General features: G+C 41.8%; 2 protein-coding genes across 2 annotated transcripts in view; one reads left to right on the top strand and one right to left on the bottom strand.

Annotated features, from left to right (window-relative positions):
* Positions 1-25,250, bottom strand: part of ELOC (elongin C) — a 198,999-nt gene that overhangs the window by 35,403 nt on the left and 138,346 nt on the right. The gene's annotated exons all lie outside the window — the stretch shown is intronic.
* LY96 (lymphocyte antigen 96) lies at positions 779-13,682 on the top strand. Its single transcript, XM_059672872.1, has 5 exons — positions 779-1,862; positions 6,559-6,648; positions 10,956-11,084; positions 12,370-12,422; positions 13,563-13,682. The coding sequence occupies exons 1-5, from the start codon at positions 1,751-1,753 to the stop codon at positions 13,659-13,661; spliced, it is 483 nt and encodes a 160-aa protein (XP_059528855.1). The 5' UTR covers positions 779-1,750; the 3' UTR covers positions 13,662-13,682.

Below are 25,250 nucleotides of genomic sequence, written 5' to 3'. Positions count from 1 at the left end.
ACCCGGGCATGTGCCCTGACTTAGGATATAACCAGAGACCTTTTGGTGCATGGGATGATGCTCACTCAACTGAACCACACTGACCAGGGCTAAACACATTTTTAAATTATGGTAAAATGTATAACAAAAATTTACCATCTTAACCAATTTGAAGTGTGCAGTTTATAGTACAATTCAGTATAGTGTTAACTATATTTACATTGCTGTGCAGTAGGTGTCTAGAACGTTTTTATCTTGCAAACCTGAAACTTAATATCTATTGAACAACTCCCCATATCCTCCTCTCCCGTGGATTTGTGCCTTTTAAAAAAATGGAAGCCTAGCCAGTATGCTCAATGGTTGAGCATTGACCTATGAACCAGGAGATCATGGTTCGATTCCCTGTCCGGCATATGCCTGAGTTGTGGGCTCGATCCTCAAAATGGGGCATGCAGGAGGCAACCGACCAATGATTCTCATCATTGATGTTTCTATTTCTCCCTCTTCCTCTCTGAAATCAATAAAAAAAAATTTTTTTAAAGTAATTTAAAAGAAAAGGAAAGTTGCAAAACTGCCTGAGCAGCAAGACCTCTTTCCGGGGCTATTTGAGAAAGCTCGCTGTCATTAAGGGTCTGCAAGTACAATCCTATGACTTCAGCAGAGCTTTTGACCTACAAGGAGTTTTCCCTCATTCTTGGCCTGGGTCTGAGCCCTGAACTTCAGGGAAACTCCTCAATTCGTATCAATCATTGCTTATATTAAGAGTTATTTTTGTGAATTAAAATTTCTTCAGATTTCATTTCCAACTCAGGTTAAGTGTTTTCATAGAGAAATTTTGTGTTTATATTACACTAAAACCACATGTACAACAAATACCTCTATTAAATAGTTTAAAATGTAAAAAAAGAAAAGGAAAGTCACACAGTTCTTGAAACCTTTTACCAACATGTGCTTATGACCACCTAAACTTGTAGATTTCTAGGCCCCAAGCCCATGCCATTATAATCCCAAACTATATCCTATAAATGATTTCAAATAGCAAAGAATCTAAAGGATTAACTTTTTCTGGAATGGAATAAGAATTTTGAAATGAAATTCATGCCATACATGAAATAGTGGTCATTTTATTATTAGGGCTCAAAATACTTCCTGGAGCTGCAGTTTGCTTAAGGAAGTGCATTCTCAAGCCTGGCGGGGCCCCAGCCCACAAGGCAGACCTACAGCTGATGGACTGTCTGGGGTCTTGGGCAGCCCGGCTCTGCCCCATGGCTGAACTGTTGCTGAGCAGGAATAGTTTGCAGAGGGCTGTTCAGTTCGGATCTATTTGCCCAGTGCTCTGGGCCACGAGAAATTGGGTAAAGAGCCTCTGTGGGAGAATAACAATGTAGACGGAAAAGGGGTGTCCTCTGTTGGGATCCTAAAGGAGACCTACAGGCTGGCTTTGTTACTGTTGACTGGGAAATCCCTTGTTTTGTGTGTAAAGCTCTGCGCTGTAATTTGCATCAAGTGTTGGAAAAGAGTACATATATTTTAAATCATTTTCTTTTCTCCCCTTGCAGGAAGTACTCAGATATCACACACACACACACACACACACACACACACACACACACACACACACACACAGAAAGAGGAAACAGTTGGATTGGAACTTAGAAGTCATGTGACTGATGACTAAGTTGACTCTTTCCTACTTACTGAAAGGGAAGAAGAGCCTGAGGATGAGTTGCTGGCTCTCCTTGCATTTGTAAAGTTTTGGAGCTATTAAATCATGTTCCCACTTATGCTTTTTTCCACCCTGTTTTCTTCCACGTTGCCTGAACCCAGGGAGCCGTACTGGATCTGCAACTCCTCTGATGTGAGCCTTTGGTATAGCTACTGCGGTAAGTGCACAGCAACAAGTGGTTGTAGTGCCAACTATTTCGAGGGTGTGTTTTCACAGGAACCTCATTCTGCTGTGGTGGGGACACAGGAAGCGTCGTGTGTTCCAGCTGCTGCCCGCAGCAAGAGTGACGGCTGATGACTTCCCTGTGTGGGTTATCTTGATCCTTCACAGGTGTCACCAGTCTCTAAACTGTTGTTCTTGACCTCCAAGTGCTTCTGCTGTTTCCTGTGGTTAACTTTCTACACCTTGAGCCTAGCTTCAGATTCCTCCCGGTTTTGGCAGAACTGTCTGCTTCTGAGCTCTTGCCTCCAGCCCCAAGACTAGCTCTTGACAAGGAAGCACAGTCCCAGGTGCCTCCTGGAACGGATTATTGTGGCCAGCGATTTTCAACCGCTGGGCCACATTATTTAAAACATGCGACACATGGCTATTTAGTTAGGGGCACGGACCTCTTTTCCCTTAGACTGTCAAATAAAAAAGTGACAGCAGCCAACACAACAATAGCCTTTTGGCGTGAATGAATAAGAATTATATCTTCTTTTTTTTGTCGGATCAGCAAAAAAACCCCAAAACATTTCTTTTTTTTTAAATTAAACCTTTATTGTTCAGATTATTACATTTGTTCCTCTTTTTTCCCCCCATAACTCCCCTCCTCCCAGTTCCTGCCCCACCCTCTGCCCTCATTCCCCACCCACTGTCCTCATCCATAGGTGCACGATTTTTGTCCAGTCTCTTCCCTCATCCCCCTCACCCCTTTCCCCCCCAAGAGTAGTCAGTCCATTCCCTTTCTATGTCCCTGATTCTATTATAATCACCAGTTCATTCTGTTCATCAGATTATTTATTCACTTGATTCTTAGATTCACTTGCTGATAAATGCACATTTGTTGTTCATAATTTGTATCTTTACCTTTTTCTTCTTCTTCCTCTTCTTAAAGGATACCTTTCAGCATTTCATATAATACTGGTTTGGTGGTAATGAACTCCTTTAGCTTTTCCTTATCTGTGAAGCTCTTTATCTGACCTTCAATTCTGAATGATAGCTTTGCTGGATAAAGTAATCTTGGTTGTAGGTTCTTGGTATTCATCACTTTGAATATTTCTTGCCACTCTCTTCTGGCCAGAAAGCAGCAAAGTTTCTGTTGAGAAATCAGCTGACAGTCGTATGGGTATTTCCTTGTAGGTAACTGAGTTTCTTTCTCTTGCTGCTTTTAAGATTCTCTCTTTGTCTTTTGCTCTTGGCATTTTAATTATGATGTGTCTTGGTGTGGTCCTCTTTGGATTCCTTTTGTTTGGGGTTCTCTGCGCTTCCTGGACCTGTAAGTCTATTTCTTTCGCCAGGTAGGGGAAGTTTTCTGTCATTTCTTCAAATAGGTTTTCAATATCTTTCTCTCTCTCTCCTTCTGGCACCCCTATAATTCTGATGTTGGTACGCTTGAAGCTGTCCCAGAGGCTCCTTACACTATCTTCGTATTTTCGGATTCTTTTTTCATTTTGCTTTTCCGGTTGGGTGTTTTTTGCTTCTTCTCATTTCAACTCTTTGACTTGATTCTTGTGCTCCTCTGGCCTGCTGTTGGGAGTCTGTATAATATTCTTTATTTCAGTCCGTGTATGCTTAATTTCTAGTTGGTTCTTTATCACAACATCGAGGGTCTCATTAGGTTTTTTGTAGATCTCATTAAGTTTATCGGCAGTTTCTAGAAAATTATTGAAAGATTTTAAAAGTATGGTTCTGAACTCTATATCCTCCATTGACAATTTTGTCCTGTTTCTTTGTCTCTGCATTTTTTATGCTTTCTTGGTGCACCCCCTAGTGGTCTTTGTGCGCAGTCTTGTTGTAGTTAACCTTGATTGTTGTAGGTAATACTTGGGGGGATTTGACCTCCAGGCCAACTGGCTGTGAGAATCAGCTGTGTCTGCAGTGGGAGAACTTCCGTCCTCTGGGGAGTTGCTAATCTAGCCTTTGCCTGAGGCTATCCGGCAAATGGCTCTGTGTAGGGCTTGGGCGAGGCGGGTCACACGAGATCAAAAGGGCGTGCGGAGCGAGCAGTTATGGCTGCTCTCAGTCCCGTCCCCAGAGGCTCTGCCTCTCAGAGTCCCAGCCACCGCTGCAAACCTCGGAGAGAAAGCTGCCCTCGAGTTCCGACTGATGTCAGACAGTCCCGCTTCTCCCGTTTGAGTCTGGGTCCCTAGAGACTCACCCAGAACTGGAGCTCAGAGCCTGAGACTCCCTCCTGATTGAAACAGACAACCGCGCCCTCAGCCGCCAGCCCGCTCTGCGCGCACCTCCACACCTTTGTATTTTCCTCACTGTGCCTCCTCTGAGTCTTGGTATGCTGTTCTCTTTCCTTCTAGTTGAAGAATTTCCCCTCAGCCAGCCTTCCTGTGGTTGTATTTTTGAAGTGGTTGTGCGAGGCAGCAATCTCCGGTGTTGACCTATGCCGCCATCTTGGTTCTCTCCCAAAACATTTCTTGATGGACTACAGTATTTTAATCTGTAAAATGAAAGTGATTTTAGAACCTATCTGAGGTAAAATTTTTAACACAGAGCCACATAGAAACAGTCTTGACCACTTTTTAAAATATCAGCCATACCTAATGCTATGGACTGGTCTGATCACTGCCCTACCCCGACCTCTTTTTCTGAAAGCACAGCTTCAGGGCTTGGCCACTGTCTTTCTTTGGTGCTTTCTACTTCCTTGCTCACCATGGGTTGAATATAATATCAGAGAGGTTGAAGGAGAGGCTTGCCAAAATATTAGTTCTTTGAGATTCTTTTGGGAAAGGGGATTTATGGTTTAACCATTTGGGGGAGAATTACAAATGTCTGTTGAGTTCTGAGAAGTGCAAAGAAGAAACCTATTTAATCTCCAGATTTACCGTTTTATTTTATTTCATTTTTTGAGTGTGTGTTGACTATCCTAAGAAATATACTCTGGCAAACACTAATAGAGGTTCTTTCCGGGGAGTTAGCATAATTGACAGGTGTGAGAGCAAGACCAAGCTCACCTTTGTGGATTGTGCTGAATTCCCTCTCAACCTGGCTCTGGAATTTCTCCATCCTACAAGATCAGTGTCCATTCCCTCTTCCAAAAAGGCTCCTCCGTCCACTCGGCCTACACGTTGATCATGCCACCTTCTCTGTGCTAAGTTTCAGGGGGCCTTTGTTTATATACCACTTCATATTATAATTAGCTTTTAAGCTCCTAGTATCAATAATTTGATTTGTCTTTTAAAAAATGCTTTTATTGCCCTAACCCAGTGGTTGGCAAACTCATTAGTCAACAGAGCCAAATATCAACAGTACAACAATTGAAATTTCTTCTGAGAGCCAAATTTTTTAAACTTAAACTATATAGATAGGTACATTGTTATTAACTTAATTAGGGCACTCCTAAGGCTTAGGAAGAGCCACACTCAAGGGGCCAAAGAGCTGCATGTGGCTCGAGAGCTGCAGTTTGCTGACCACGGCCCTAACCGGTTTGGCTCAGTGAATAGAGTGTCGGCCTACTGACTGAAGGGTCCCAGATTCGATTCCTATATGTTATTGATTTTTAGAGAAAGGGAGAGGAAGAGAGAGAGAGAAACATCAAAATGAGAGTGAATCAATGGTCTGTGTCCTGCACATCCCCAATTGGGGATCTAGCCAGTAACCCAGACACATACCCTGACTGAGAATTCAACCAGCAACCTTTTGGTGCATAGATGACACCCAATCAATTGAGCTGATTTGTCTTTTGATTTTTTTTTTTTTAAATTTCAGAGAGGAAGGGAGAGGGAGAGGGAGAGGTAGAAACATAAATGATGAGAGAAAATCATTGATCAGTTGCCTCCTGCACATCCTCTACTGAGGATGGAGCCTGCAACCCGGGCATGTGCCCTAACCGGAATCGAACCTGAATCCTTCTGTCCACAGGCTGACGCTCTATTCACTGAGCCAAACCAGGTAGGGCTGTCTTTTTATTTAAAAAAAAATTGTTTGTATTGATTTTTAGAGAATCAGGAAGGGAGTGGGAGCAAGAAAGAAACATTGATTGAGGATCAAACCTGAAACCTGGCCATGTGCCCTGATTGCTAATCGAACCGTGACTTCCTGGTTCATAAGTCAACCAAAGCTCAACCACTGAGCCACACCAGGTGGGCTAAGCAGATGATTGTACAGATGATTACTTATTCAGGTTCCATACTAGTTTTAGGTCTGTTCCAACTTTCTATTCTTCAGTCCTTTTGGGGACCCGCCCCCTCTGGAAAATTTGGGCATCTGGATGCATGAATTAACCTCTTCCCTCCCAAGTGAAGCTGGAGGCTAGGGGATTCTTTTCCTGTCTTTGCTGTGCCAGGCTCAGGGTCTCTGTTGAGAGGGTGTCCTGAATCTCCCTACCAACTTCAGTGAGTCTGGATTCGAGTTCTCCTGGGTCACAGGAAACTTTCAATTAGTTTCTGATTTCTCACAAAGGGAATTTGTCCATGAATTGTTGTTGAATTCGAAGTTTGTGTGGGAAAGAAGGGTCTTGGACTTCCTACTCTGCCATCTTGCGACGCTACTCCTCTGGAGAAGGAGATATTTTTAACCATCATCAGTTTTTCTCATTATACAATTTTAATACTAAAGGCATCATTTGGGGGGGGGGGTGAATTTCAGAATATTTTACTTTATTGGAAAAAATGCATTGACATTATCTTCATTCCATTTAGATAACATGAAATATCCTATTTCAATAAGAAGTGAACCCTGTGTAGAATTGAAGGGAAGCAAAGGATATTTGCATATTGCCTACATTCCAAGTAAGTTTTGTAACAAAACCAAAGTTTTGTTAATGTACATCTGTTAAAAGAATTCAAGCGATATCAATGACAAATGATTGTGTTCCAAATGTACATGTATTAGTTTTCTGTTATTATGTAACAAATGACCACAATCTTAATATCTCAAAACAGTACACATTTACTGTCTCATAGTCTTTGCACGGCAGTAATCTGAGCGTGGCTTCACCGTGCCTGCTACAGGACCTCCCACCAGGTTGCAGTCAAGCTGTCTGCCAGGACAGGGGTCTCTCCTGAAGGCTCAATTAGGGAAGGATTCTCTGCAGTTCACATGTGACTTTTGACAGGGTTCAGTTCCTGTCTGGCTGCTGGCCTTTTCACCATGGCTTCTTGCTTCATCAAAACCAGCAAAGGGGACAGTCAGCTAACAAGACAGAAGTCACAGTCTTGGGTAGCCTAATCATGGAAGTGTCACTCTATCAACTTGGCTTTATCTGTTTGTTAGAAGCAAGTCACTAGGCTCACACTCATGGGGAAGAGATTACATAATGGTATGGAGGGTAAAAGTGGAAATAATATGAGACTTCTAACAATCTATCAGGTATGAGTATATCCTTTGTCAGTCATTAGCTATTCAACTGATAAATAAAGTTAGGTTTCCACTAGTTAAAGATCTGTGTTATGAGCAAGCCAGGACAATTTTTCCTAAAGGTGACCCCCCTTCTAAAAAAAAATAAGATGATGATGGGATAAAAAAAGACAATGTTTTTTGTTTGTGTTGTCTTGTTTTCCCTCTCTGTGATTTTACTTGTCATCAGCTTAGTAACAAATAAATTGGGTGATGGTTATAGCATCAGGATGGATCCAGGTGTTTGGGAAAACACAAAAACCTTTATCCTCTCTTACCAGGCAGCTTCACTGTGTGAAGCCCTAGGATCCCAGGACACTTCAGTTCTCGTCATCCTCCTCACCATTACTGTTTATCATCACCTATAATCTAGCTTGTATTTGGAGCTTACAGTTTACTAAGGGCTTTCACATATGTAAGCTTAGATAAAGATTTCCCTAGTTTTAGTTCTCTAGCTTACAAGAAAGAGGTAGCTGAGAACCCAGAAACAATAGACAATAAACTTGTGCTTTACTATTTCTGAAATTAAGTGTTCAACCTGCACTTGGACATTTGGTTTCTGTATTCATTTAGTCATTGAAAAATGCATAGTATATTTCAAGTATTGTGTTAGGTACTGTGAATTCATTGATAAATAAGACATCCTCTTGACATTCAAGAATCTTCCAGGGCAATAGGAGGGACAGACCTATAGATATATGGCATGGTAAGTGAAGTGACAGTAAAGAGGCTGAGTGATAACACAGAGCAAAGAGCAATCAACTCTATTCACTCCATTGTCTTGGCCAAGAGTAAAAAATATTTTTATCCCTAAGTTTTTGCCTGGCTCTACAATTTCTTCTTCTTTTCTCAGGTTTTGTTTTCTGGTCTATGTGATGTGCTTTACCCCTAGATGTTTGGCAGAAGTGATTATATATGACATAACGAGTGACCTAATTTTTAAGCAAACCTCTTGTCCTTACACACAGGAAGCGAGTTGTATCCTTTCAGATCCAAGTAGTAATAGTACAATATAGCATTGCTGAGGGTTCTCTGAAAAGCAGATAACCAAGAAGGAATTAGGCATATAAGACATTAATCAGGAGGAAATGCCAGTGAACAATAAAGGGAAGAGGATGCCCGAGCAGGCAAGGAGAGGGTTCAGATTGAGGTGCAGATCTGATACCTTTGAAATGAGAGAAGAAAGGAAGGAGAATTTGGTAGCATGGTCATCAGACCAAAATGCATCCCTGAGAGCCTGTCAGCCAGGTCAATGGGGAGCCTTAGAGCAAAGATCACCTGTCACCCGTGTGCCATGGCAGGCAGCAGTAGGCTGCCTCTGTGTCCTTGCCGTGCTCCGTCATTAGAGGAGTGACCTGTGGGAGGTTGGCCGCTGGCTGAGATGGATATGAAGGTGCAGCAGCTGGGGGCTGTCTGCCAACTACCTTCCTGCCAGCAGGGTCTTTGGAAGGAAGGTTTGAGTAGGTACCTTTGTGGCCACCACAGATACCCTAATCATTTACTAAGTATGACATTTATATCATTATGTTAATTTACTAACAAAATAATTATTCAGTTATATTTTTATAGAATTTTGTAATTATGATCTGAGTTTCCCTAGAATATACTAGAATTTCTGTGTAAAGTCTGGGGCCACATTATAGAAGTCAACCTTGTTTTTATGGTGCTCTCTCTACTTCTATTCAGTAAGAGCTCTAAGTAGAAATTGAATAAAAAATAGATATTATTTATTTTGAGACTTTATAACCTTGCTAGTAAATTATTTGTGTACCATTAGTTGATTGACAAATAAGGCTGGACTATAAGCCTCCCTGAAAATTACTTCTGGTAGTTCCTGGTGAGGTCAAAAAAAGTCTTCTTAGTTACCACATGACAGCCACCAGGTTCTTATCTCTCACTCCAACATCCACATTAATATCCCTGGCCTGCTGAGCCATGCAAGTGGTACCTCACCTTGACTATTTGTCGTGTGCCTCACAGGACCACAATGATGTCCAAGGACAAGAAGCTTCTCGAGATGTAGACCACTGAGATATCAAAACAGCACTTCCTTTCTTGGTGTCAGTGGAGACCGGGAACATGCTGTGTTCCATGCAGCAATGAAAGAAGGTCTCTTGTCCTGCCTTGTCCTTGTGTACCCCAGCAGTACTGCTATGTGTCTGTCTCAGGAATTTCTCATGAAAACAGCTCTTCAGCTTCTGCCCACATCCCTGTTTTTGGAGAGGGTCAGGCTAAAGTCCATGGACTGGACCATGGGACCACAGTTAGAAGCAGACTCTGTTATGTTCTTTATACTCTACCCCATAAGTAGAGAAGTAGAGACAAATTAGGAAGTTTGGTGGTACCTTAGGCTCAGAGTAATGAGGGCCTGCATTAAAACTGTGGGAATGGGCCCTGACTGGTTTGGCTCAGTGGATAGAGCGTCGGCCTGCGGACTGAAGGGTCCCAGGTTCAATTCTGGTCAAGGGCATGTACCTTGGTTGCAGGAGCATCCCCAGTGGGGTTTGTTCAGGAGACAGCTGATGGATGTTTCTCTCTCATCGATGTTTCTAGCTTTTTATCCCTCTCCCTCTCTGTAAAAAAAAAAATCAATAAAATATATTTAAAACAACAACAACAACAACAACTGTGGCAATGGGGCCGAAATGGAGACTAGTAAGATTACTGGGATTAGGAATTCTAGTGCTGATTTGCTGATGAAGATGAGGAAATCAATTTAGGATCTATAGGGTGAGATGAGCAACATTTGAGTAGAGATATCGAATGCATATATGAGACAGTATTTAGGAGAAAGGTTGAGACTAAAGATGATGATTTAGGAATTAGTATCCTATGTGGCAGAGTAAATATTGAGGAAAACTGAGGATAGAAACCTTAGGTAGGGGAGTCAATGAACTAGACTGAGGAGGAGTTAGAGAGGTTGAAGGACAACCAGAGAGAGTGGGAGCACTGACACCAAACCAAGGAGAGAGTTTTGAGGAGGAGCTGGCAGTTCTGTTACCCACAGTCAAATTCAAGTTAAGGTTGGAAAACTTTTCCTTTGGTTATGGCTACAATGAGCCCTGGTGACCTTATTAGGAAAATATTTTCAATGAGGTGGTAGCTATAATAAACTATTTTCATTATTAAAAAATTGTACATCTTTCCCAGTTGGGCCAACTGAATAATATAAGAATTGAGCAAAATGCATTGTTTACTGGCTTTTCTCACATTAATTGATAATAGGGAGACCATGAGGAAATAATAAATGGCTCATACACCTAATTTTTAATCAAAAGGTTTAATTTTATCCTCCAAGAAATCTTTCATCAAAACTATTAAAAAGTAGGCATGAGTTGATTATCATTATTTCCTTTCTTTTCTTTGAACTTCCTAGCAGAACTGTAACTAGAACAGAAAATTTTATATCTTCATTTGATAGTTTTCTAAAAAAATAATTTTCTCTATTTTTAGGCATAGCATATAATTCTTACTGTGGAATATTCTATTTGATTACAATCCACTAGTTACCCTCTCAAAACTCCAGTTTTCTCATCTACAGAATAAGGATCACAATACCCATATTATAGATAGTTGTGAAGATTAAATGAAATTATGTTGCAAAAGCACAGGACATATTTTAAGTATATAATAAGTATTAATTATTATTTATAAAATGATCTCTTATTTGAGGGACTAATGGGATTTTTTTCTTTTTAAGGAAGAGACATAAAAAATTTATATTTCAATCTGTATTTATCTTTTAACACTGTGAATTTTCCGATGCGCAAAGAAGTCATTTGCCGAGGATCTGATGATGATTATTCTTTTTGTAGAGCTCTAAAGGGAGGTAAGCATTTAATCTATGTTACTCTCAGAATTAAATAGAATAGTTTATGAGAATGTTCTGAAAATTAAATACACTGAAAATGTGAAGTTCCTTTTCTGATAATAACTCTTTATTCCCATTTAAAATTTTTACTTTTAGCAGTTTGGACATTTTACAATTATGTTATTTATTATTAAGATGACACTTGTGTGTGTTTGCAGGGATATTAGAATTTTTACCTTGTTCAGATAATATTTGTATATTTACCCTCAGTTATGGTTCTCTTTTTCTAAACATTACATTTATTATTTTTCATGGAAACTTACTAGATTTTGCTGCAGAGCTACCTTCAGTGTTCTTTATACTCAACCTCAGAAGAAGGGAAGTGGAGACAAATTAGGAAGTTTGGTGGTACCCTAGGCTCAGAGTAATGAGGGCCTGCATTAAGACTGTGGGAATGGGGATAAAATGGAGACTAGTAAGATTTATTGGGATTGGGAATTCTAGTGCCAACAAAGGGGCAAATTCTTAAAGATAATGAGTTCTATTCTGGGTATGTTGAGCTCAAGGTAATTTTGGAACATTCAAATAAACATGTCCATTTGGCAGTTGACATATGGGCCCAGAGCTGAGGACATTCTGATTTAAGAAACATAGATGCTGCCCGACTGGTGTGGCTCAGTTGGTTGAGTGACCCATGCACCAAGAGGTCGCCTGTTCGATTCCCCATCAGAGCACATGCCCTGGGTTATAGGCTTGATTCCCAGCAGGGGGTGTGCAGGAGGTAGCCGGTCCTTGTGATATTTCTCTCATCAATGTTTCTATCTCTCTCTCCCTCTACCTTCCTCTCTCTCTAAAATCAATTAAAAATATTTTTTAAAATCTTCCTAAATTAAAAAAAAAAAGAGACATCATGAGACCCTTGAAAGTTTGGGACTCGAATTAGTATCAGACATATCTACTTTTAAAGTAACTGTCCTTCTCTATTATACCCTGCTGAAGGAGCAGTAATATTAAATATGCACATATATTACTTGGGATGAAGCATATTAGCACTCGCTTGTTCATCACTCATTCACCGTTGAGACCAGTGGGCCTTAAAAGTTTGCCTCCACTAATGCTGGTCCTGAGAGAGGCTTGCAGTGGTGGAGGAGCCACAGGAGAATGGGAGCCAGGGAATAAGACTTATCATTTCTCTACAATTTGTTTGGGAGTGCTGCTGCCAGTGGTAGAAGTGTCAAAGTTGAATGCTGTACTACCAAAAAAGTCACTTAGTGATGTCCTGTTCTTTGTGTTTTGTTTGCAGAGACTGTGAATACAACAGTGCCCTTCTCCTACAGGGGCATCCTGTTCTCTAAGGTATTGTCTAAGAGTCATTTTGTCCTTTCTTAATCTTTGGCAGTAACAGATGTGTGAAGAATTTGAATAAGCAGTTTGCAACTTAAAAAATTGATATTCAAGCCCTGGCTGGGTTTTCTCAGTGGTTAGAGCACTGGCCTGCAGACTGGGGGAGTCCTGGGTTCTATTCTGCTCAGGGGCACGTGCCTGGTTGCTGACTTGATCCATCCCCAGTGGGGGGCGTGCAGGAAGCAGTCAATCAGTGATTCTCATCATTGATGTTTCTGTCTCTCTCTCCCTCCCCTTCCTCTCTGAAATAAAAAAAAAATATATTAAAAAAAATCGATAGTCAAGAATTTCCCCTACTTTTATTTGGTTTTGGGTGTTTTCCCATTTCTTATTTCTGAAGAATATGGAAATATAAAAAAGTTACATGAAAGAAAGCTCTTTTTCACATCATGTTTTTCCTCTAACATTACACGGCTAAAAGTAATGCAAATGCTCACTGTTAATATGTTGGATGACTTTTGGGCGAAAGCACTGTAAGAACTCCGTAGCTGCCTCTATGAATAATAACCATGTGCTTTTAGATGTTTGCATTAGATACCTAGCAATGAAAATTTTGCACATTTCACTTTGGGTGAATATTTAAAAATAAACTTTAACAATGCATATTCTTTACTGATTACAAATGATATTTAGTGTTTGAAAATCTCATAGGTTAGTCCAGGGGTGGGCAAACTTTTTGACTCGAGGGCCACGATCAGTTCTTAAACTGGACTGGAGGGCCGGAACAAAAGCATGGATGGAGTGTTTGTGTGAACTAATATAAATTCAAAGTAAACATCATTACATAAAAGGGTACGGTCTTTTTTTTTTTTTAGTTTTATTCATTTCAAATGGGCCGGATCCGGCCCGCCGGCCGTAGTTTGCCCACGGCTGGGTTAGTCTCAAAAATGGTTAAAAAACATTTTCATACTTGGGAAATAAATGAGTTTTGAGTCTGCTGAATTCAAAGACACAAAATTTCATCTCATTAGAAAATTGGGAAAATGATAACCAATCCAATTTAAATGACTTCCTCCTAGTAATAAAAACAGTCTTTGAAAATAGAAGCACATAGCATTTTATATTACTTGTGTTTCTTATTCCTCATTTTAGGGAAAATACAGATGTGTTGTGGAAGCCATCACTGGGAATACTGAAGAAATGCTCTTTTGTTTGAATTTTACCATCATACACCAACCTACTTTCAATTAGAATAAATCTAATGTGCCAGGACTGACCGCAGACCCTGAGTGATGGATGAAAGGATGAGTCTGACACTCGTTTCTGTGAAAGAGAGGCTAAGGGACTGCTTGGCTATAGGCACCAAACAGCTTGCCTCCTTAGGCTTTTATTGTAATAACAGCTTGAACTCAAATTAACCTCCAGATACAATCAGCAGGGTAAGTATCCTTGAGAAAGTATATGCTTCTACAAGGTTGTGTATAAAGACTAAACATAGAGATTCCAGTAGAACACCCAGGGGCTCGTACTTATTTGGAAAAGTCAAGATAGGGGTTGCCGCTTTCGGCAAGGTTCCCCTAGAGGTCCCCGACCTTTTGGAGAATCCTCCTTACAGACTTTCCAACCAAGTCTCGTTCTTCCCCACAAAGTATATTTTTATTTTTCAAAGGTTTTATTCTTCACTTAATTATTTTTTTTTGCAGAGTGTTTTAGTTTGCTAGGGCTGCCATAACAAATACCACAGAGTGGGTAGCCTAAACAATAGAGATTTATTTTCTCACGGTCTGGAGGCCAGAAATCTGAAGTCAGTGTTGGTGGATTTGGTTCCTTCTGAGGCCTCTCTCTCTCTCTTTCTTTTTTATTTTATTATTTTTTTAAAATTTAAATTATTTATTGTTTAAAGTATTACATACTAGTATGTATCCTTTCCCCCCATTGACCTCTCCTCAGCCACTCCTACCCCCCAGCACATGCCCTCACCCCCCTACTATCCGTGTCCATTGGTTATGCTTATATGAATGCATACAAATCCTCTGGTTGATCTCTTACCCCATCCTTCTTACCCTCCCCTGTTTTTCCTTTGAGGTTTGACAGACTGTTCGATGCTTCTGTGTCTCCGGATCTATTTTTGTTCATCAGTTTATGTTGTTCATAATATTCCACAAATGAGTGAGATCTTGTGATATTTATCTTTCTCTGACTGGCTTATTTAGCTTAGCATAATGCTCTCCAGGTCCGTCCATGCTGATGCAAATGGTAGAAGTTCCTTCCTTTTTACAGCAGTATAGTATTCCATTGTGTAGATGTGCCAAAATTTTTTAATCCACTCATCTGGTGATGGGCACTTAGGCTGTTTCCAAATCTTAGCTATGGTGAATTGTGCTGCTATGAACATAGGGGTGCATATATCCTTTCTGATTGGTGTTTCTGATTTCTTGGGATATATTCCTAGGAGTGGGATCACTGGGTCAAATGGGAGTTCCATTTTTAAGTTTTTGGGGAAACTCCATACTGTTTTCCACAGTGGCTGCACCAGTGAGGCCTCTCTCTTTAGATCATAGATAATCTCCCTGTGTCTTCACATGGTGTTCCTCTGTGTGTGTGTCTTAATCTCTTCTTCTTTTAAGGACACCAGTCATATTAGATTAAGGTCCACCTATATGACCTTAGTCACCTTTTAAAGACCATATCTCCAAATCCAGACACACTTTGAGATACTGTGGGATAGGGCTTCAGCATATGATTTGGGGGGCGGGGGCATCATTCAGCCCACAAAACACAGGTAATGAAATCTCTTGAACTAGCCGACCTTTCTCCATTTCCTGCCTCTGCTCTGGGGCAGGTGACCTTCCCGCAGCTGGCCAGGGGTCTCAGGCCAAGTATTCTCCACAGAGGCAGTTCCTGCTTTCAAAGTACAGGCCCAGTCATGTCACAAGGCCAATGGAATAAAACGAAACACGAACAAATAAGGGCCTTCCTGGGCTTTTGATTCCTTTGGGATAAAGCTGGCATCTTTGGAGGGCCTGCTGGGCCTTATCCATCCTTTCCCTTTCTAGCTGCATCTCTCTCTCCTTGCTGTCTGTGTTCCAGAATACGCCACCGTCCCTCCCACTCCAGAGCCTTCGTCCACACGGTTTCTTTTATTGATTTATTTTTATTAAATTTATTGGGGTAACTGCTTAATAGGATCATATAGGTTTAAGGTGTGGATCTATGTTACAAGGTCTGTATATTGCACTGCACACCCACCACCCAAAACAAAGTCAAATCATCTTCAGAGACCATATAGTAGGCCTTCTTCATCCCCCAGACATCCCTCTTTCAATTCTTGTTTATTACTGGTCTTTCATTGCTCAGAAAGAGTTAATGACTTTAAAAAAAAAAAGAGTTAATGACTTGTATAAATATTCCTTAGATATTAGCCTTGTGTTCTCTCTGTTGGAGTCGATTAGGGCTTTTAGCATAATTGCTCTTTGAATATCTTCACTGTCCTAACTGGCTTTGTGGTTCTCAGATTTCAGTTCAGCCCCTGCATCCCACTATTAAGAAAATAAAAGTTTATGGAGCCAAACTTTTCCCTGCTCCCGAAAAATTTCATGATCTCATATTTCTCCTCTCAGCTCTCTGACCTGTTCAAATAATTGGTTTCACCCTCCGTTGAGCTTTACAAGAATTGTTCCTGGGGATTTCCATGCTGCCTGTGGAAGAGTAAATTTCATTTGTGAAGTTATCAAGTAATTTGCAGCTATTACATTGTGCTACCTCTCAGCAGTTATTTTAAAATGACACCCTTTGTTCTTTGTAGTTCTCATCTGTCCTCTAGTAAGTAAATTGTTTTTAGGAACTTCTTGAGCTATAATTTAAAGAAGTCCTGAAAATAGCACTTCTTTTATTCTGAGTATTTTGCAGCACCATCATAAGCCTGTTCTGGAAAACCCCACGGTGGGTGCAAATAGCTGTTTCCCTCACATTGATTGTTTTAGGGATTGAGAAAAGGGCGTGATTGTGATGGTTTACTTGGTGGCCCTGTGCAGCCGACACTGAGATTCCTGGACTGCAGCGCTGCAGAGAGAGCTGCGGGGGCCAGTTTTCAGATGAGCCCAAGGCCCAGATTCCCAAAAGCCAGGGCTGTTCTCCCTGAGACTGACTCCTGGAGGCCAGAGGTGCAGGCCAGTCTCCCACTTCCTCCCTCAGAGCTGTGTCAGTATACACTTGTCCCGGTATCACTTTAAGACGCACACAACCGGAAGCTTTTAGATGACTAACTTGCTTTTGCTATTTTAAATTTGAAATTGTTCTTCCTAGGGTGTCGACAAATTAAAAAACAACAACAGGTAGACGGGTCTGCTAGCAGTTCACTAATTAAAACTTCTTTTTTCATTTTAAAATGAGAACTTCTTGTTAGATTAATAAAAATCTTTGCTGGCCTGGCCAGCATGGCTCAGTGGTTGAGCATTAATCTACGAACCAGGAAGTCAGAGTTTGATTCCAGGTCTGGGCACATGTCCAGGTTGGGGGCTCGGTCCCCAGTGTGGGGTGTGCGGGAAGCAGATGATCAATGATTCTCTCTCATCATTTATGTTTCTATCTCTTCCTTCCTCTCTGAATCAATAAAAATATATATTAAAAAAATCTTTGCTGGCTTCTTTAATAAAAATTAATGCATTTCATTGTATCAAATTCACACAAGTGGATAGAATAACAAATGAAATTCCCATTTTCATTTCTTTATACTGTTTCCCTAAAACCATTTTAATAATTCGGCATATGAGTTTTCAGATTTTTGCTTCATATGTACATCATACTATATATGTTATCTTTATATTCATGTATCTGTATATGTGTATTTCTAAATGTGAAGTTGCTGTATTCTGTTTTTAATTTGAATTTGGGAAATTCAAATCTAAGTCACTACATATAGATATACTTCATTTAACAAATGGCTGCATAATTTTCTATTTGGCTATACTGTAATTTAGTAACTAATTTTTCTATAGAATCTATAGTATAAGTTATAGTATAGATGTAGAATATAGTACTGATACTGGAACGGGTGAGCAGGAATTTTTCCCAGGGTCTTGTCTCACGGAATCTAAGAAAGAAGCCACGGACCAGAGGCCTTCAAACAAGGCAGGAGTTCATTGCAAACAAACACAGGATTCCCGCTGGGGAGGGACATTCAAATGGGTTGCCCCCAAGTATTCTGCTCTGCCCCGTATATCTGCTGAAGGCCTGCTCTTTGTCTATCTGTGCCGCTCTCTGATTGGTTCCTGGCCTTTTTGCAACATTGTTCTCTTTCATGTCCAAGAAAAAACATCCTGTTTCCTGCAAAACACATTCTTTGTTGGTTTCAGCTAGCTCCACAATTCCTCCTTCTTCCACCCCTCACCCTACTTTAACTCCCTTCAGTACTAAACACTAGTTGTGATAAGATATAAGTTTAATTTTTGCTCACAGTACAGTGTGTGACTAAGCAGCCCAGAGTTTGTCTGGAAGCCGTGATGTTGGGAGCCCACAGTCCCCCTACCTTGGTACTCCCCTCACCTCCCCCATGCTGAGATGACCCTCCACTATATTCACATTCCAGCCAGTGGGAAGGAGAGAGAGGGAAAGTGGCACACCCACTCATTTTAAGGGCATGACAGGAATTGTACCTAGTACTTTTACTAACCTTCTGACCAATCAGAACTTGTTCACGTGGCCATACCTCCTTGTAAGGGAAACTGGGAAAAGTAGCCTTTATTTTGGCTGCCATATACCTAGCAATGAACCTGAAGATGTTACTATAGATAGAGCGAATGACACAGGGACCCCTAGTGGTCTCTATAGCAGAACACCTAACCTGGTTTGCAACAATGCATTAATTAGTGGTATTATTTGATTAGTATGTATCTACCCCACTACATCATAATCTCTACAAGAGCAGGGACCATATCTGGTTTTGCTCACCGTTGTATCCTCATCATCTATCCCAGTGCCTGGTACATAGTAGGACATCAATACAGAGGTGGGAAAAGTAGGTTAATAATAATAATAATAATAATAATAATAAAGAATATAATAATAAATGAATAAATCACAATAATATAAGAATAAACTGTGTTTTGTGTACTCATAACTAAACCTACTTTTGCCAACCCCCGTATGTATTTTTTGAATGCATGAATACATATATTGGGTCTCTATTTTCCTTGTCTCACACTTGACACTCAGGCTAGACCAAACCATATATGCTTGCCTAGTAATGTATTCATTATCCATTAAAAACATCTTGGCTAATATGCTAAACAAACACAGTCATCACACTGTTTTAATTTTTTTGATGACTTTTGAGATGATACATATTTTCACGTATTTCCATTTATATTTCCTGTTTTGAGATTTGACGTGACCAATTCTATCAACATCCCTTGAGGTGCATGAACAGTTTAACACAGTAGATTTCAGTCACTGCCATAGATCGGAGTCAGGGGTTCGCTCAGGGCCGCACTTGATGAGGAGTAGAATGGAGAGTGATGCTCGAAGGAGGGCATTCGTGGATTCTACCTGAGAGCAGTTTCTCACTCCTGAGTTTGCCACAGGAGTTGGGAATACAGTGTTAAAGGTTAACATTCCCTGTGTAGAATCTGTAGGGGTGGTGTGGTATTGTGACTTATAATAAGAAATAGATATTCGTTCCTCATCATCCTTTCTGGCACCCTTTTAGAGCTACACCCTTGGCATTTCTTAAATGTAAGAGCTATGATGATGTCTTGATTCTCATAACAAACCCCTTTCAGCTGAAAGGGTTAAAGAGAATAAAACGGGGCAGAGGAAACTTACTGCGCTTAGCAGATATCTTGCAGAAAGCTTGCGGCCTTGAGCTCGCATAGCCTAGATAACCACTGGACATCTGGTGCCGGGAGGAACCAAGGGCGTACTGGACAGTCAAGCTCTGTTCGTCAGCAGAACTGTTTGCAGCCAGCAGAAGTTAATAAAACCCTGCCTCCCCCTTCAGTCACCGCTGATTCCTTTCTCAGACTCAGCCCACCTGCACCCAGGTGCCTGAAAGAAAAGTTCTTTTGGTACATTATGGCCTCATGTCATAGGTGTGCGACCCCGGCCCACTCCGAACATTACATCAACCACACTTGAGTTTATGGTAGTGTGGTGGCTTTTGGAAAGCCCCTAAGTCCAGCAAACCAGTCATGTAATCAGGTTGGGACTTAAAAATTTTTTTAAAAATTTTTATTTTATTAATGTCAGAGAGGAAGGGAAGGGGAGAGAGAAACATTAATGATGAGAGAGAATCACTGATCGCCTGCCTCCTTCAAACCCCACACTGGGGATCGAGCCCGAAACCTAGGCTTGTGCCTTGACCGGGAATCGAACCATGACCTCCTGGGTCATAAGTGGATGCTCAACCAAGGGAGAGGGACTGGAGGTTGAATTGATCACTAAAGGCCAATGATTTAATCAATTGTGCCTATGTAATGAAGCCCCATAAAGCCCCAAAAGGACAGGGTCTGGAGAGCTTCCCGGTTGGTGAGCCAGCATGTGCCACATGCCGGCCCCCAATTCCATGGGACAGAAGAAGCTCCTTTGTTTATCCCCCTGCCCCATGTATCTCAGCTGGCTGTAGATTCCTACCTTTTATTTTGTTTATTTATTTTAAAAATATATTTTATTGATTTTTTACAGAGAGGGAGAGGGGTAGAGAGTTAGAAACATCAATGAGAGAGAAGCATAGATCAGCTGCCTCCTGCACACTCCCTACTGAGTATGTGCCCGCAACCAAGGTACATGCTCTTGACCAGAATTGAACCTGGGACCCTTGAGTCCGCAGGCCGATGCTCTATCCACTGAGCCAAACTGGTTAGGTAGGACATGGTATCCTTTTATTTTTATTTTATTATTTTTTTAAATTCTCACCCTAGGATATTTTCCCATTGATTTTTAGAGAGAGTGGAAGAGAGAGGGAAAGACAGAGAGAAACATCAACATGAGAGCAACACATCGATTGGTTGCCTCCTGCAGGTGCCCTGACTAGGGCTGGGGCCGGGGAGGAGCCAATTTGTATCCTTTTATATCCTTTGTAATAAACTGATCATGTAGTAAGAAAACTGGTTTCCTGAGTTTTGTGAACCACTCTAACAAATAAATTGAACCTAAGGAAGGGGTCATGGGAACTCTGATTTTTAGGCAGTGCATCAGAAGCACAAGTCAGAAGAACTTGAACTTGTAATTGGCATCTGGAGTGGGGGTGGTCTTGGGGACTGAGCCCTTAATCTGTGGAATCTGATGCTATCACTAGGTGGATAGTGTCAGATTTGAGTTAAATTTGTGGGGCAGTGGGTCCATGCCCTCAGAGAATTGAGTTAATTGCTTGGTTGTATCAAAAAACACACATATCATAGGTGGTATTTTACATTTCTATTTACAGAAATATCTAAGAGTTTTAGCAGTCAGTAAAGATTAGTGTTGTATTGATAAATGAATTAGTTTAAGATGGTGTTAATGATGGCCAGCCCACCCATAATCACCCACCACACCAACTACCACTGGGAACAGATGTTTTGCTTATATATGTTAAGTGATAACATAAAAATATAAAATATATTTAACAAGGATGCACTGAATGAAGTTATATGAAAAAATTAAAATATGTGAGGGTAGTGGGATTTAGATATTATACTCCTTTTAACGTTATTATTTTAAAAAATATGTTTTATTGATTTTTTTTAGAGAAGGGAGAAGGTGAGATAGAAACATCGATGCCAGAGAAACATTGATCAGCTGCCTCCTGCACACCCCCTACGGGGCATGTGCTCCAACTGGGAATCGAACTGGTGACCTCTTGGTTCAAAGGTTGATGCTCAACCACTGAACCACACTGTCTGGGCTTAACATTCTTTTCTTTTAAAAAAATATATTTTTATTGATTTCAGAGAGGAAGGGAGAGGGAGACAGAGAGAGAAACATCAATGATGAGGGAGAATCATGGATCGGCTGCCTCCGGCATGCCCTCTACTGGGGATCGAGCCCACAACCTGGGCATGGGCCCTTGACCGGAATCGAACCTGGGACTCTTTGGTCCGCAGACTGACGCTCTATCCACTGAGCCAAACCAGCTAGGGCTTAACATTATTTTCTTAATATTGTTGTCGTATTGTTGCTAATGAAGCTAAATCATATTACCATTACTTTCACCAAACCTAACTACCCAAACCAATCCTGTTAGCAATGCCCTTTTAAAACTACATACGACCTATACGATATTATTGGTAAAAGAGAAAAGAAGAGGGGGCTGTTCTAAATATAAGCAAGTATGTGGCCACTGTGCGGAAGACACCTTTTCCTGTATAAGACTCAGTTGTAATTCTGAAAGCCAAGAGAGGAAGCAATAATTCAAGGCAGAGGAAGTGAAGGGCTTCGATTTCCTTAGCGTTCACGAGCAGGCCTGGTATGGACATCAGTGCTAACGAGAACAGCATGCTGTCAGACAGAGGTGCACGCCAGGCTTCCATGGGGAGATGGCCTAGGGTCAGCACAAATGCGGCAGCGGGGACTCAGTGGTTTTGCTCTGGGTTTAGGTTGGGTATGACGGGAAGTAGCCTGCCGATAAATTGTTCAGTGGCTGCTCAGACATGCCTGTGACTGCAGATGCCCCAATGGGCACACAGTTCCTATTAATCTAGTCTGGGAAGCTTCTCTCTCACAATGACCAAGTCCTTAGCAGGGTTCAATGTGACTCCCTTCTCAATTTACTTTTTTTTTTTTTAAATAGACTTTATTGATTTTTTACAAAGAAGTAGGGAGAGGGGTAGAGAGTTAGAAACATTGATGCGAGAGAAACATCCATCAGCTGCCTCCTGCACACTCCTTACTGGGTTATGTGCCCGCAACCAAGGTACATGTCCTTGACCGGAATTGAACCTGGGACCATTGAGTCTGCAGGCCAATGCTCTATCCTCTGAGCCAAACCGGTTAGGGCTCCCTTCTCAATTTAAATGATGGAGTTTTCAAGTTCAAGCACTCTCTGAGTAAAGTTGACTCATACAGCTGTTTAGAGAGGGTGAACGCACCAACAAGGAACAGGAAACACTTGGTAATATGGTTGGCGAGACGAGGTTATTTTGTAGAAGAGGAGGAGAGTTTGGTGGGAGGGTAATATTGGCCAGTAGGAGGGTACCACGTGAGTGCGCGCGCGCGCGCGCGCGCGCGCGCGCGCGTGTGTGTGTGTGTGTGTGTGTGTGTGTGTGTGTGTGTGAGATGTATGGACACCAGGGTTGGGGTAGAGGAAGTGACAGACAACAGGGGCTAAGAAAAGAAAGTAGAAGTATGACGTAACTGCCTCCATTACAATTTCAGTTAAAGGACTGGTGGCAGCCCTGGGTAAGTCGATGTACCCGAGGCTGTAACCTTTAGCTTCACCCAAGTTAGCCCGGTTTGCCCTGACCAGGTGGGCCCATTTCTGACCCTTTCCTGGTCTGATAGAAACCACTCTGGGAGTGGAAGGAAGCAGGGCTGAAAAGACAAAGCCAGGGGAAGTGCAGGATGGGAGCTCAGAGCTTAAAGACAGTAGCTCTGCCTGGAAGCCAGGCTCCCTTCGGGGACAGGGTGTAGCAGAGAGCCCAAACACAGAAGAAGGGAAGGTGCCAGGCAGGCGGTGGAGCATGGTGACCGGAGAGTTGGATGGTGGTTGGGCTCTAGGAATGCAGGGACATGGGAGTGATGGGAACTCAATTCAGAGGGTGACACTTACTCCCAGGACATCCCTGGCATCAATCTGAGGGGTCGCAAATTCAGATTGCTAAGGGGCTAAGAGGGAGGCATGTGATTATGGTGAATAAAAAGGCATCTGCAAATTTAATTGTACCCTCTGGGAATGCTGGTCCAATGTGGTCAGATCCTCTGATTTTTCAAGAGAAGGGGTACATTTGGATTTTTATGCCCCCAAATTTAATCACACAGTGTTGGCAATTGATTTAAAACATTTAAAAAACACCATTGTGGAACCTGCCAAATAACACTTGTACATTCCACAGCCCCTGAAACTCAACATGGCAAAATGGAACTCAGTCTGTATTCCCTATTTCAGCAAGGAACTCAGCAAGGAAGCTGGGCCTCAACCCCAACTCCTCCCTCTCCTTTCTGCCTCACCTCCCATAGGCCACTGAACCACGCGGAGTCAGCCTCCTGAAATCGCTGTCTCTTACATTTGGTATCTAATCTACATCCCTATGCTCACTGTCTTTGTTCTTTCCTGGCCTGACCCATTTCTCAGTCTTTTTTTTTTTTTAGTTATTCAGCTTTTTTAAAAAAGATACTTTTATTAATATTTTACAGAGAGAAAAGGAGAGGGGTAGAGAGTCAGAAACATTGTTGAGAGAGAAACATTGAAGAGCTGCCTCTGCACGCCCCCTATTGGGGGTTGAGCCGCAACCAAGGTACATGCCCTTGACCAGAATCGAACCCGGGATCCTTCAGTCCGAGGGCCGACGCTGTAGCCACTGAGCCAAACCGGTCAGGGCATTTCTCAGTCTTTAGTGTCCCCCAGGTCTAATCCTCTAGTGACCTGTCTAAAATAAAAATTGAAACAAGGCATTGCCTTGCCCCCCAAATTCTATTCCCAATATGTTTTTAAAATTGAAGTATAGTTGGAATGCAATATTATACTAGTTTCAGGTGTACAATATAGTGATTCAACATTTGTGAGCATTACAATGCGCTCACCACCCTGAGTCTAGTAACTACCTGTCACCGTGCAGACTTACTGCAATTTTATTGACTATACACACACATTCAACTCCATAATCTGATCCCTGACTGCAGCTTCAGCCTCATTGCTCGTGAGCCTCCGTCCTAGTCTATGTGCAGACACCAACATAGGACCAGCACAAATACAGCAACTTTTTGGTAAGTCACACTGTTTCTGTCCTCTCTACCTTTGATCACCCAGCATCTCTTACCTAGAATGAATGAACTTGCCTTGCTGTACCAGAATGTGTTCAACTCTAAGTGATGCAAAATCCTACTCACACTGGCTTAAATAATAAAGCAGATTCGTTGACTTAGGTAAACAGTAGGGCAGGCTTCAGGGTCGGTCTGATACAGTGGTTCAGAGATGTCACCGAGGACCCAGATTCCGCCTTTTCTGTCTTACGGCACCACCTTCAACCCGAGGCTGACATCCCAAGACAGCTGCTGACAACCCTGGGGTTACCTGCCTCCTGTCTACATCCCGGACGGGTGGTCTGCGGTGGGGAGAGGAGAAGATGATTTCCAGAAAGTGTCTCAGCCGGGTAAGAAAACCTCGCTTCACCCCGGCCAGGGTGGCTCAGTTGGTTGAGCATTGTCCCGTGCACCGAAGGGTCACTGGTTCCCTGGTCCAGGTGCGTGTGGGAGGCAACCTATCAATGTTTTTTCTCTCTCCCACATCTGTGTGGATGTCAGAATAGTGGTTCTTTGGGGAGGGTGTTAACTGGAGTGTCTGAAGAAGCCTGTGGGATGCTGGAAATTTTCTGTATTTTGATCTGGGTGGCAGGTATAAAGGAGTAAATATGTTAAAATCTTTTGAGCTGTACAATGAAGATATGTGCCCTTTACGATACCTATGTTAGAACAATAAAGCATTACAAACAATTCCACATTACTCATCCGTGCATTCTTAAATGGACTGGTGCCTGTGTTTTTGATTAGGTTCTTCTGAGACTGAACAGATGCAGCCCAATAAGGCACAGTCACATGTGGGTTTATGTATAAATAATTATAATACAATTACCTTTCCAGGCTTACCTCCAACTTCCCAGCATACGCTGGACACTCCTGCCAAATTGGATTACTCATTCTTCCTCAAAC

Source organism: Myotis daubentonii, chromosome 17, assembly GCF_963259705.1.
Source record: "Myotis daubentonii chromosome 17, mMyoDau2.1, whole genome shotgun sequence".
NCBI lineage: Eukaryota > Metazoa > Chordata > Mammalia > Chiroptera > Vespertilionidae > Myotis > Myotis daubentonii.
This window is presented reverse-complemented; position numbering and strand designations above follow the sequence as displayed.

Bases quoted from the DNA above. Each gene is read 5' to 3' on its own strand.
- LY96 (XM_059672872.1), top strand. From the start codon at position 1,751: ATGTTCCCACTTATGCTTTTTTCCACCCTGTTTTCTTCCACGTTGCCT. The intron at 1,863-6,558 runs GTAAGTGCACAG...CATTCCATTTAG, and splicing joins CCTTTGGTATAGCTACTGCG to ATAACATGAAATATCCTATT. The intron at 12,423-13,562 runs GTATTGTCTAAG...TCCTCATTTTAG, and splicing joins GGGGCATCCTGTTCTCTAAG to GGAAAATACAGATGTGTTGT.